Source organism: Dendrobates tinctorius, unplaced genomic scaffold (genome assembly GCF_039654945.1).
Source record: "Dendrobates tinctorius isolate UK_male_01 unplaced genomic scaffold, ASM3965494v1 ptg000250l, whole genome shotgun sequence".
Taxonomy (NCBI): domain Eukaryota; kingdom Metazoa; phylum Chordata; class Amphibia; order Anura; family Dendrobatidae; genus Dendrobates; species Dendrobates tinctorius.
The window spans coordinates 43,493,708-43,508,144 of record NW_027361917.1 but is presented as its reverse complement, the minus strand read 5'-3'; the positions used below and the strand labels follow the sequence as shown (position 1 = coordinate 43,508,144).

Genomic DNA, 14,437 nt, shown 5'->3' with positions numbered 1-14,437 from the left:
AGATAAGGTCTGGAAGACCAAGCAAAATTTTAGTGAGAGCTGCTTGTAGGATTGCTAGAAAGGCAATGCAGAATCTGCGCTTCACTGCAAAAGACATTCAGAAAAATGTAGCAAACTTTGGAGATGTGGTACGTTGTTCTACTGTTCAGAGACACCTGCACAAATATGGCCTTCATGGAAGAGTCATCAGAAGAAAACCTCTCCTGCATCCTCAACATAAAATTAAGCATCAGAAGTATGCAGAAGAACATCTAAACAAGCCTGATGCATTTTGAAAACAAGTCCTGTGGACCGATGAAGTTAACCCCTTTCCGACATCTGATGCACTATCCTGTCCACGGTACCTGGGCCCCTATGACCGGGGACAGGATAGTACGTCATTGCTATCAGCGGCGCTCCGGGGGGGGCACCGCTGATCGCGGCCGGGTGTCAGTTCATTATCACAGCTGACACCCAGCACTGTCGGGTCACGTTAACCCCTGGCACACTGCGATCAAACATGATCGCAGTGTACCAGGGGTTTACAGAAGCATTGGCAGGGAGGGGGCTCCCTCCATGCCTCCCTGAGACCCCCAGTGCAGCGCGATATTCTGCGCTGCTCTGGGGGCCTACTTCCCTGCAGGTCCCCGGATCCAATATGGCTGTGGGAGCCTGCAGGGAGGCGGCTTCCTTAGTGCCTGCAGAGAGCAGGCACGAGGAAGCCTCTGCAGCGCCTGTCAAATCGCTGATCTGACACAGCACTGTGTGAAGTGTCAGATCAGCGATCTGACATATTACAGTGATGTACCCCCCTGGGACAATGTAATAAAGTAAAAAAAAAAAAAAAAAAAAAAAAAAAGTTAAAAAATTTATAAAAAAAAATCGCTAAAGAGAAAAAATTCCCTAATTCATTTTTTGGAAATAAAAAAACAATAAAAGTACACATTTAGTATCGCCACGTCCGTAACGATCCGCCCTATAAAACTGTCCCATTAGTTAACCCCTTTAGCGAACGCCTTAAAAAATAAAAATAAAAAACAAAGCAAAGAGCAATGCTTTATCATCGTACCGCCTAACAAAAAGTGCAATAACGCGCGATCAAAAAGACAGATATAAATAGCCATGGTACCGCTGAAAACGTCTTGTCCCGCAAAAAACGAGCCGCCATACAGCGTCATCAGTGAAAAAATGAAAACGTTATAGCTCGCAGAATAAAGCAATGCAAAAATAATTTTTTATATAAAACTGTTTTTATTGCATAAAAGTGCCAAAACATAAAAAAAAAAACATAAATGAGGTATCGCTGTAATTGTACTGACCCGAAGAATAAAACCGATTTATCAATCTTACCAAACGCGGAACGGTGTAAACTCACCCCCCCCCCAAAAGAAATTCATGAAATATGCTGGTTTTTGTTCATTTTGCGTCCCAAAAATCGGAATAAAAAGCGATCAAAAAATGTCATGTGCCCGAAAATGGTACCAATAAAAACGTCAACTTGTCCCGCAAAAAATAAGACCTTGCATGACTCGGTGGGTCAAAATATGGAAAAATTATAGCTCTCAAAATGTGGTGATGCAAAAAGTATTTTTATAATAAAAAGCGTGTGACCGCTGCCAAACATAAAAACCCGCTAAAAATAGTAAATCAAACACCCCCCCCCCTGTTATCACCCCCTTAGTTAGGGGAAAAATGATAACATTTAAAAAAATGTATTTATTTCCATTTTTCTGTTAGGGGTAGGGTTAGGGCTGAGATTAGGGTTAGGGGTGTGTTGGGGTTAGGGTTGAAGTTAGAATGGGGGGTTTCCACTGTTTGGGCACATCAGGGGTTCTCCAAACGAAACATGGCGTCTGATCTCAATTCCAGCCAATTCTGCTTTGAAAAATTCAATTGGTGCTCCTTCCCTTCCAGGCTCTGCCGTGCGCCCAAACAGTATTTTACCCCCACATATGGGGTATCAGCCTACTCAGGACAAATTGCAAAACAATTTCTGGGGTCCAATTTCTCCTGTTACCCTTGGGAAAATAAAAAATTGGGGGCCAAAATATATCATTTTTGTAGAAAAAAAATGATTTTATTTTAATGCCCGGGCATTATAAGCTTCTGTGAAGCACTTGGGGGGGGGGTTCAAAGTGCTCACCACACATCTAGATAAGTTCCTTTGGGGGTCTAGTTTCCAAAATGGGGTCACTTGTGTGGGGTTTCCACTGTTTAGGCACATCAGGGGCTCTCCAAACGCGACATGACACCCGCAGACCATTCCATCAAAATCTGCATTCCAAAAGTCACTACTTCCCTTCCAAGCCCTGACGTGTGCCCATACAGTAGTTTTCTCCCACATATGAGGTATCAGCGTACTGAGGACAAATTGGACAAAAACTTTTGGGGTCCAATTTCTCCTGTTACCCTTGGGAAAATAAAAAAAAAAAAAAAATGGGGACTAAATGATCATGTTTGTGGAAAAAATAAGAATTTTTTTTATTTTCATGCCCGGGCATTATAAACTTCTGTGAAGCCCTTGGGGGTTCAAAGTGCTCACCACACATCTAGATAAGTTCCTTAGGGGGTCTAGTTTCCAAAATAGGGTCACTTATGGGGGGTTTCCACTGTTTAGGTACATTAGGGGCTCTCCAAAGGCAACATGACACCCGCAGACCATTCCATCAAAGTCTGCATTCCAAAATGTCACTACTTCCCTTCCGAGCAGCGTCGGACTGGCCCACCGGAGAACCGGTGGATTCTCCGGTGGGCCCTGGCATCTGGTGGGCCCTGGCACCTGCTGGCATACAGGGCCAGCAGTTGCCTAGGGCCCCCGCTGCTCCAGGGGCCCCCAGCCAGTGGTGTGTCGCACACCATGCAGCTGCTATGGGGGCCCGTGCCAGCGGAGCAGCAGCGGGTGTCAGGAGGCAGGAGCTCCTGTCCCCGCTGCTAAAGAGAAATGAATATTCACTGCCAAGCAGTGAATATCATTTCAGGTCTCCACCCCCCAGAGGCCCCGCCCCCAGCCCAGTAAGCTGCTCTGCAGACTACAGCTGTAAATCAGGGCCGGCGCCGCCCTCAGTCCTCTCTGCTACTGACTCACAGCCAGTGCGCGATGACGTCACTACATCGCGCACCCGCTGTGTGTCTGGCAGAGGGGGCAGCTCCTGACACTGAAGCCGGCTGCCGGAATCAGCGTGGGAGCGAGGAGGAGAGGTGAGTATTGTGTGTGGTTTTTTTTTTTTTTTTTTTTTTTTTTTTTATATCTCTCTCGCTCTCTCTATCTGTGTCTCTCTCTCTCTATCTATCTATCTCTATTTATCTCTCTTTCTATCTCTATCTATTATCTATCTCTATCTATTATCTATATCTATCTATTTCTATATCTATCTCTATCGCTCTATCTTTATATCTATCTTTCTATCTCTATATCTATCTATCTCTATATCTTTCTATATATATCTCTATATCTATCTATTATGTCTATCTGTCTATCTCTATATCTATCTATCTTACTCCATCTCTATATCTATTATCTCTATATTATCTATCTAGCTACCATCTATATCTATCTATCTTTATCTATATATATCTCTATCTAATATCTATATCTATCTCTGTACCTATCTATCTATTTATCTATCCGTTATCTATCTCTATATCTTTTCTCTGTATCTATCTATCTCTATATCTATTTCTCTCGCTATCTATCTCTATATCTATCTCTATATCTATATCTATATATCTATCTCTATCTCTATCTATCTCTATATCTATATCTATTTCTCTCTATATCTATCTCTATATCTCTCTCTATAGCTAGCAATCTATATATATATATATATATATATATATATATCTCTGTATATCTATCTATCTTTCTCTATCTATTTATCTCTATATCTTTTCTCTGTATCTATCTCTCTCTATATCTATCTATCTATATATATATATATATATATATATATATATATCTATTATCTCTATATCTATTTCTCTCTATATCTCTCTCTATATCTATCTATTTATCTCTATCTCTATATCTATCTCTCTGTATATCTATCTTTCTATCTCTATATCTATCTTTCTCTATCTATCTATTTATCTCTATCTATCGCTCTATCTCTATATCTTTCTATTTCTACATCTATCTCTATATCTGTCTTTCTATCTATCTCTATATCTATATCTAGCTATCTCTATTATCTATATCTACCTATCTCTATATCTTTCTGTCTTACTCTATCTCTATATCTATCTGTTATCTCTATATTTATTATCTATCTTTATCTATCTATCTCTATCTATTATCTATATCTATCTCTCTATCTATTTATCGATCTCTGTATCTATCTCTCTCTATATCTATCTCTCTCTATATCTACCGCTCTCTCTATCTCTATCTATCTTTATATCTATATCTATCTCTATATCTATTATCTCTATATCTATCTCTACATCTCTCTCTCTATAGCTATCTATATATTATCTCTATATCTATCTATCTATATATTATCTCTATATCTATCTATCTATCTCTATATCTATCTGTTATCTCTATATCCATATCTATCTCTATATCTATCTAACACCATATCTCTATATCTATCTCTATATCTCATTATCTATCTCTATCTCTCTCTTTATCTATCTATTGATCTATCCATCTATCTCTATATCTATCTCCTTATCTATCTATTATATCTATTATCTCTATTATCTATATCTATCTATCCATCTATCTATCTAGCTATCTTTCTAACTCGATATCTATCTGTCTCTATATCTATCTGTCTCTATATCTATCTGTCTCTATATCTATCTGTCTCTATATCTATCTGTCTCTATATCTATCTATATATGTCTATAATAATAATATTATTATTATTATATCTGTATATCTCTGTCTATCTATCTCTATCTATTATCTATCTCTATCTATATATCTCTATATCTTTCTATCTATAGCTATCTATCTATCCATTATCTATTTTCTATCTATCTATCTATATTTCTTTCTATATCTATCTTTATATCTATCTCTATCTATCTCTATGAATCTTTCTATCTATATCTATCCATTATCTACTTTCTATCCATTATCTACTATCTATCTCTATATCTATCTATTTCTACATCTGTCTTTCTATCTATATCTAACTCTATATATCTATATAGCATTATTCCCTATGAGGGGGGCAGCATTATACCCTATGAGGGGGCAGCATTATACCCTATGAGGGGGCAGTATTATACCCTATGAGGGGGCAGCATTATACCCTATGAGGAGGCAGCATTATACCCTATGAGGGGGGCAGTATTATACCCTATGAGGGGGGCAGTATTATACCCTATGAGGGGGGCAGTATTATACCCTATGAGGGGGGCAGTATTATACCCTATGAGGGGGTGCATTATACCCTATCATTATACCCTATGAGGGGGGCAGTATTATACCCTATGAGGGGGGCAGCATTATACCCTATGAGGGGGGCAGTATTATACCCTATGAGGGGGGCAGTATTATACCCTATGAGGGGGGCAGTATTATACCCTATGAGGGGGGCAGTATTATACCCTATGAGGGGGTGCATTATACCCTATCATTATACCCTATGAGGGGGGCAGTATTATATTCTATGAGATGGCTGCATTATATTCTATGAGATGGCTGCATTATATTCTATGAGGGGTCTACATTATATTCTATGAGGGGGCTGCTTTATATTCTATGAGGGGGCTACCCCAACTCCTGCTACATAATTAAGACATGTACAACCTTATATTATACCCGGATATTAGTGTGTTTTACCGCACAATTGGTGGTCTGGTATTTTTTATCTATTCAGCTACATAGTGGGCCCCAAGAATGATTTTCTCTGGTGGGCCCAAGGTGTTCCAGTCCGACGCTGGAGGTGAGTATTGTGTTTTTTTTTTTTTTTTTTTTTTTTTATATCTCTCTCTATCTGTCTGTCTCTCTCTCTCTCTCTATCTATCTCTATATCTCTATATATCTCTCTCTCTATCTCTCTTATATCTATCTATCTTTCTATCTCTATCTATTATCTATATCTATCTATTTCTATATCTATCTCTATCGCTCTATCTTTATATCTATCTTTCTATCTCTACATCTATCTATATCTATCTATCTCTATATCTTTCTATATATATCTCTATATCTATCTATTATGTCTATCTGTCTATCTCTATATCTATCTTACTCTATCTATCTCTATATCTATTATCTCTATATTATCTATCTAGCTACCATCTATAGCTATCTTTATCTATATATATATATATATATCTATCTAATATCTATATCTATCTATCTCTATACCTATCTATTTATCTATCCGTTATCTATCTCTATATCTTTTCTCTGTATCTATCTATCTCTATATCTATATCTCTCGCTATCTATCGCTCTATCTCTATATCTATCTTTATATCTATATCTAGCTCTATCTATCTCTATATCTATTTCTCTCTATATCTATCTCTATATCTCTCTCTATAGCTATCTATCTATATATATATATCTATCTCTCTGTATATCTATCTATCGCTCTATCTCTATATCTATCTTTCTATCTATATATCTATCTTTATCTATTTATCTCTATATCTTTTCTCTGTATCTATCTCTCTCTATATCTATATCTATCTCTATATATATATCTATTATCTCTATATCTATTTCTCTCTATATCTCTCTATATCTATCTATTTATCTCTATCTCTATATCTATCTCTCTGTATATCTATCTTTCTATATCTATCTATTTATCTCTATCTATCTCTATCTATCGCTCTATCTCTATATCTATCTTTCTATCTCTACATCTATCTCTATATCTATATCTATCTATTATGTCTATCTATCTAGCTATCTCTATTATCTATATCTACCTATCTCTATATCTTTCTGTCTTACTCTATCTCTATATCTATCTGTTATCTCTATATTTATCTATCTTTATCTATCTATCTCTATCTATTATCTATATCTATCTCTCTATCTATTTATCGATCTCTGTATCTATCTCTCTATATCTACCGCTCTCTCTATCTCTATCTATCTTTATATCTATATCTATCTATCTCTATATCTATTATCTCTATATCTATCTACCTATCTATCTCTATATCTATCTCTATATCTGTTTCTCTCTATATCTATCTCTACATCTCTCTCTCTCTCTATAGCTATCTATATATTATCTCTATATCTATCTATATATTATCTCTATATCTATCTCTATATCTATCTGTTATCTCTATATCCATATCTATCTCTATATCCATATCTATCTAACACCATATCTCTATATCTATCTCTATATCTCTCTCTTTATCTATTTATCTATTGATCTATCCATCTATCTCTATATCTATCTCCTTATCTATCTATTATGTCTATTATCTCTATTATCTATATCTATCTATCCATCTATCTATCTATCTATATCTATCTTTCTAACTCTATATCTATCTATCTCTATACATATCTCTATATCTAGCTATTATCTCTATATATATCTCTATCTATCTGTCTCTATATCTATCTATCTCTATATCTATTATCTCTATATCTATCTATCTCTATATATATCTCTATATCTATTTTTATTTATAGCCATCTATCTATATATATATTTATCTCTATATCTATCTATATATGTCTATAATATTATTATTATTATTATTATTATTATTATTATTATTATTATTTCTGTATATCTGTCTATTATCTATCTCTATCTATTATCTATCTCTATCTATATATCTCTATATCTTTCTATCTATAGCTATCTATCTATCTATCTATCCATTATCTATTTTCTATCTATCTCTATATCTATCTACCTATCGATCTATCTATCTATATTTCTTTCTATCTATCTCTATCTATCTCTATGAATCTTTCTATCTATATCTATCCATTATCTACTTTCTATCCATTATCTACTATCTATCTCTATATCTATCTATTTCTACATCTGTCTTTCTATCTATATCTATCTAACTCTATATATCTATATAGCATTATACCCTATGAGGAGGCAGCATTATTCCCTATGAGGGGGGCAGTATTATACCCTATGAGGGGGCAACATTATACCCTATGAGGGGGCAACATTATACCCTATGAGGGGGCAACATTATACCCTATGAGGAGGCAGCATTATACCCTATGAGGAGGCAGCATTATACCCTATGAGGAGGCAGCATTATACCCTATGAGGAGGGCAGTATTATACCCTATGAGGGGGGCAGTATTATACCCTATGAGGGGGGCAGTATTATACCCTATGAGGGGGGCAGTATTATACCCTATGAGGGGGGCAGTATTATACCCTATGAGGTGGCAGTATTATACCCTATGAGGGGGCAGCATTATACCCTATGAGGGGGTGCATTATTCCCTATGAGGGGGGCAGTATTATACCCTATGAGGGGGGCAGTATTATACCCTATGAGGGGGGCAGTATTATACCCTATGAGGGGGTGCATTATACCCTATCATTATACCCTATGAGGGGGGCAGTATTATACCCTATGAGGGGGGCAGTATTATACCCTATGAGGGGGTGCATTATACCCTATCATTATACCCTATGAGGGGGGCAGTATTATACCCTATGAGGGGGGCAGTATTATACCCTATGAGGGGGTGTATTATACCCTATGAGGGGGGCAGTATTATACCCTATGAGGGGGGCAGTATTATACCCTATGAGGGGGGCAGTATTATACCCTATGAGGGGGGCATTATTATACCCTATGAGGGGGGCATTATTATACCCTATGAGGGGGGCATTATTATACCCTATGAGGGGGGCATTATTATACCCTATGAGGGGGGCATTATTATACCCTATGAGGGGGGCATTATTATACCCTATGAGGGGGGCAGTATTATACCCTATGAGGGGGGCAGTATTATACCCTATCATTATACCCTATGAGGGGGGCAGTATTATACCCTATGAGGGGGTGCATTATACCCTATGAGGGGGTGCATTATACCCTATCATTATACCCTATGAGGGGGGCAGTATTATATCCTATGAGGGGGGCAGTATTATACCCTATGAGGGGGTGCATTATACCCTATCATTATACCCTATGAGGGGGGCAGTATTATATTCTATGAGATGGCTGCATTATATTCTATGAGATGGCTGCATTATATTCTATGAGGGGTCTACATTATATTCTATGAGGGGGCTGCTTTATATTCTATGAGGGGGCTACCCCAACTCCTGCTACATAATTAAGACATGTACAACCTTATATTATACCCGGATATTAGTGTGTTTTACCGCACAATTGGTGGTCTGGTATTTTTTATCTATTCAGCTACATAGTGGGCCCCAAGAATGATTTTCTCTGGTGGGCCCAAGGTGTTCCAGTCCGACGCTGCTTCCGAGCCCTGACTTTTTCCCCATACAGTAGTTTTCTCCCACATATGAGGTATCGGCGTACTTAGGACAAATTGGACAATAACTTTTGGGGTCCTGTTACCCTTGGGGAAAATAAAAATTGGGAGTGAAAAGATCATTTTTGTGGAAAAAAAAATGATTTTTTAATTGTACGGCTGTATGTTATAAACTTCTGTGAAGCCCTTGGGGGTTCAAAGTTCTCACCACATATCTAGATAAGTTCCTTTGAGGGTCTAGTTTCTAAAATGGGGTCACTTGTGGGGGGTTTCCACTGTTCAGGCACATCAGGGGCTCTCCAAACTGACATGGCGTCCGATCTGAATTCCAGCCAATTTTGCATTGAAAATGTCAAACGGCGCTCCTTCCATTCTGAGCTCTGCCATGTGCCGAAACAGTGGTTTCCCCCCCACATATCAGGTATCGGCGTACTCAGGACAAATTGCACAATAACTTTTGCAGTCCAATTTCTCCTGTTACCCTTGGTAAAATAAAAAAAAATTGGACCTGAAGTAATTTTTTGTGAAAAAAAGTTACTGTAAATGTTCATTATTATTTTTTTTTTTTTTTTTTTTTACATTTTTTTTTACAATCAAAAAATTCCTGTGAAGCGCCTGAAGGGTTAATAAACTTCTTAAATGTGGTTTTGAGCACCTTGAGGGGTGCAGTTTTTAGAATGGTGTCACTTTTGGGTATTTTCTATCATATAGACCCCTCAAAGTGACTTCAAATGTGATGTGGTCCGTAAAAATAAAATGGTGTTGCAAAAATGAGAAATCGCTGGTCAACTTTTAACCCTTATAACTTCCTAACAAAAAAATTTGGGTTCCAAAATTGTGCTGATGTAAAATAAACATGTTGGAAATGTTAGTTATTAAGTTTTTTGAGTGGCATATCTCTGTGATTTAAGGGCATAAAAATTAAAAGTTGGAAAATTGCGAAATTTTCGCCAAATTTCTGTTTTTTTCACAAACGCAAGTTATATGAATGAAATTTTACCACTAACATGAAGTACAATATGTCACGAGAAAACAGAATCACCGGGATCCATGGAAGCGTTCCAGAGTTATTACCTCATAAAGGGACAGGGGTCAGAATTGTAAAAAATGGCCCGGTCATGAATGTGCAAACCACTCTTGAGGGTAAAGGGGTTAAAATAGTACTCTTTGGCCACAATGATCAAAGGTATGTGTGGAGAAAAAATAGAAAAGAGCATCGTACCAACCATTAAACCTAGGGGTGGATCAATCATGCTTTGGGGTTGGAGAACATTCACGGGTAGAGTGAAGAATGGGTTCAATTAAATTTCAATAAATTCTTGATGCAAACAGAACACCATCTGTAAAACAAACAAACCTGTAGTTGAAAAGAGGATGGCTTCTACAGTTGGATAATGATCCTAAACACACATCAAAATTCACAATAGACAAGCTCAAAAGGTGCAAGCTTACAGGGAACCTGTCACCACCTTCAACAGCACTAAGGCTGCATTCTGTGAAGGTGGCTCTTGTGTTTCTGAACCCCATTAACGCCAAAATATAGACTTTTCTAAAACGTTCCTCATACCTGCATCCTGTCACAGAGGTATGGAGTGTCGCCGCCTCCCAGCTGTCCATCAACCCCCCCCCCCCCCTCCACAGCGTCCCTGCACTGCCTCCTTCTTTTGTAATTGCCGCCTTTACATGTTGTCGGGCGCCTGCGCTGTGACAACAGTTCTCGAGCATGCGCAGTGCGCGCTGCCCGGGAACTGAAATCAGGCTATCGCGCCTGCGTGTTCCTGAGTACCCAGATCCCGCCCCGCAGTGTGTTATGAAGTAGTCGCACTGCGGGGCTGGGAATCTTGGGACGCAGAAACACGCAGGCGTGATAGCTTGATGGCAGTTCCCGGGCAGCGCGCACTGCACATGCCCAAGTACTGTTGTCACAGCGCAGGTGCCCGACAACATGTAACAGCGGCAAGTACAAAAGGAGGCGGTGGTGCAGGGACACTGTTGAGGGGGGTTGATGGACAGCTGGGAGGCGGCAACACTCCATAACTCTGTGACAGGATGCAGGTATGAGGAACGATTTATAAAAGTCTATATTTTGGCATTAAAGGGGGTCAGAAACACAAGAGCCACCTTCACAGAATGCAGCGCCTTAGTGCTGCTGAAGGTGGCTTTTAGTGAAAAACGCCCTGACAGGTTCCCTTTAAGGTTTTATAATGGCCCTCACTGTCCCCTGATCTGAACATCATTTGAGAATCTGTGGCTAGACCTCATAATAGCAGTGCATGTAAGATATTATAGTGTGTGTGTGTGTGTGTGTGTGTGTGTGTGTGTGTGTGTGTGTGTGTGTGTGTGTATATACCGTATATTATACACTCATGTGAACTTGGTTTCATAGTGAGATTTAATTTTTTTTGTTGGAACTTGTAATTCAATTTTTCTTTCTGTATGGCCTTGTTCCTTTTGCAGGGGTGTGCTTATTTTGATTTTGTTGCCATTGTGCGCTAGTTAGAAGGCGTTGTTGGGGCTTACATCCAAGCCCCTACAAGACGAGATTCGGACGCATGCGCGGACGGGGCCATTGACTATAATGGTGTCAATAGTTAACACGTGCTCTGCCATGCATCATTTTCGGGCACCTACTGCAGGTGGACACTCAGATGTAATCTATGTCTGACAGCATGAAGCGTCTGTCTTGATTTTTTATTTTTTTTTTTTCTTTGCTGGGAGCTTTCCAAACATACAATGCACACGCAGTGTGTGTGTGTGTGTGTTTGTGTTGTTTTGTTTTTTTTTTTTTATGTAGTTTAGTAAAACAAACAAGCAAAAATCTGATGTGAAAACTGTGTGTGAGCATAAGCTCTGTATTACGCTTTGTTGATTTCACCCGCTAACAACAAGGTTAAACTTAATTCAGATTTTATTTAATTTCTAGATTATTGATGAAATCCGGAAACTTAATGAAGATCCAAAAGTTCATGGACTGGTTCTACATTTGGCAGAACCCAGCATCAAAGTGCTTAATGCAGTGCAGCCGGACAAAGACGTGGATGGGTAACATGTCTTGTACTTCTGAATGTGTGCGTGCGGCTATGTTCACAACACCTTTTATCAGTGGCTCCGTCGCCGCTTGGGTCTGAAGCCCTGGGGAAAAAAACTTGATTCAGATTCTTTGACAGGGCCTTTGACTTTAATGATGCAGATGGAGTCACTCTGTGCTCTGTCGGACATTGTTTTCAGCAGCGAGTATTCACCTATTTAAGGCAAGCACCAAATTGTGGTAAAGTGTGATTTGGCACTCGCCTCAATTGGATGAATACTGCAAAAATTATGTCCGACAGAGTACAAAGTGACCTTGTCTGCGTCATTACCGGCAGTGCCCTTGTGAGATCAAACCTCCAAATCCAGTTTCAGGGCTTCAGATGTCCACCCCGACAGATCCACTGACGCGTGGATAAAACGTGATGTAACCATGCCTGTATTCATGTAGCTGTAATTGCATAAGTGCAAAAAGTAGTAAAAGGATTCGGGTGACACATTGAAAGTAAATGCTTATGCGTTCAGAACGTCTCACCAGTTTGTGTGATCAGAGCATGTGAATAGTATTAATTTAATATTTCTATATGTATTTTTTTATATTTTAAGCGTCACTGATGTCAATTTGGGAAAGATGATTCGTAGCAATGCCCAGGATGGCTTCATCTCGCCCACTGCCGCTGGTATTATTGAGCTAATAGAACAAATGGGTAAGCGATGACTATAGAAGGACTATGTATACTTAGAAGTCTACTAATTATAAGCAGAGATCACTGACTTAAAGCGCCACTCCAGCGTTTTGTCTTTTTCTTGCACTGCTGGAGTCGTGCTTTAACTGTAATTTCCATTGAACCTGGTCTCTTCATCATTTTCCAGTGTGGCTCCCATCTGTATCTGTGAAAAAGTGACCTGTCACCAGCTCCAGTGTTTCATGGAGCGGCGCAGGGGTCGCTTCTCAATAAAAGTTCCAGGATCAAAACTAGGGGGCGGGGGCAAGCCATGGTCGTTCAGGTTGTAAAATTTTAGAACAAAAAAGGTGAATGAAACTGCTCCATACAGTATAATGAGCCCCATACCTGTATACACATCATCACCAGCCCACTGAGCCCAGCACCTGTATATAAATCACCAGCCCACTGAGCTCGTCAGCTGTATATACATCATCACCAGCCCACTGAGCCCGTCAGCTGTATATACATCACCAGCCCACTGAGCCCAGCAGCACCTGTATATAAATCACCAGCCCACTGAGCCCAGCAGCACCTGTATATAAATCACCAGCCCATTGAGCCCAGCAGCACCTGTATATAAATCACCAGCCCACTGAGCCCAGCAGCACCTGTATATAAATCACCAGCCCACTGAGCCCAGCACCACCTGCATATACATCAGCACAGCCCACTGAGCCCAGCACCACCTGTATATACATCAGCACAGCCAGCCCCAGCCCCTGTATATAAATCAGCCCAGCCACAGCCAGCCCCTGTATATACATTAGCCAAGCCACAGCCAGCCACCAGCCCCTGTGTATACATCATCCACAGCCAGCCCCTGTATATACATCAGCCCAGCCAGCACTCACTCACCCAGACCCGGCGTGATGTTACTGACTGAATAGAATAACAGCGATTGCCTCAGGAACGCGCGGGTACTAGGAAGTCCTCCGGATGCATGACCTGATAAGTTCAGTGGCGCACTGCAGCCAGGGGCAGGAGACTGGGAGAGCAGAGCGCTCTCTCTCCGCCCACAAAGAACGTCCTTAACCTCTATGTGCAGGTCACCCGGCCACTGACTCACTGATGCTTGTGCGAGCGCGTGCACCTGTAAAGCCACCATGTCTGAAGATTTCAAGGGTCGGTGGCAGGAAAAACAGGTTGCCTCATCATGATAGGTGTGCGCCTCTGCTTCTAAGAGGGGGCATCTGCCAGCCCCACGGTGGGTACGCCCATGGTCTGAGAGCCTCATTCCAGCCTCATTCAGGCTCTCATAGACCTGCACTGAGAC

General features: G+C 39.8%; 1 protein-coding gene across 2 annotated transcripts in view; it reads left to right on the top strand.

The window, feature by feature from the left end:
- MTHFD1L (methylenetetrahydrofolate dehydrogenase (NADP+ dependent) 1 like) overlaps positions 1-14,437 on the top strand; it is a 346,407-nt gene that overhangs the window by 20,078 nt on the left and 311,892 nt on the right. For both annotated transcript variants that reach the window (XM_073557652.1, XM_073557653.1), the window contains exons 5-6: positions 12,333-12,451; positions 13,043-13,143. In XM_073557652.1, coding sequence (XP_073413753.1) covers positions 12,333-12,451; positions 13,043-13,143 — 220 coding nt within the window. The remainder of the gene's footprint in view (positions 1-12,332; positions 12,452-13,042; positions 13,144-14,437) is intronic.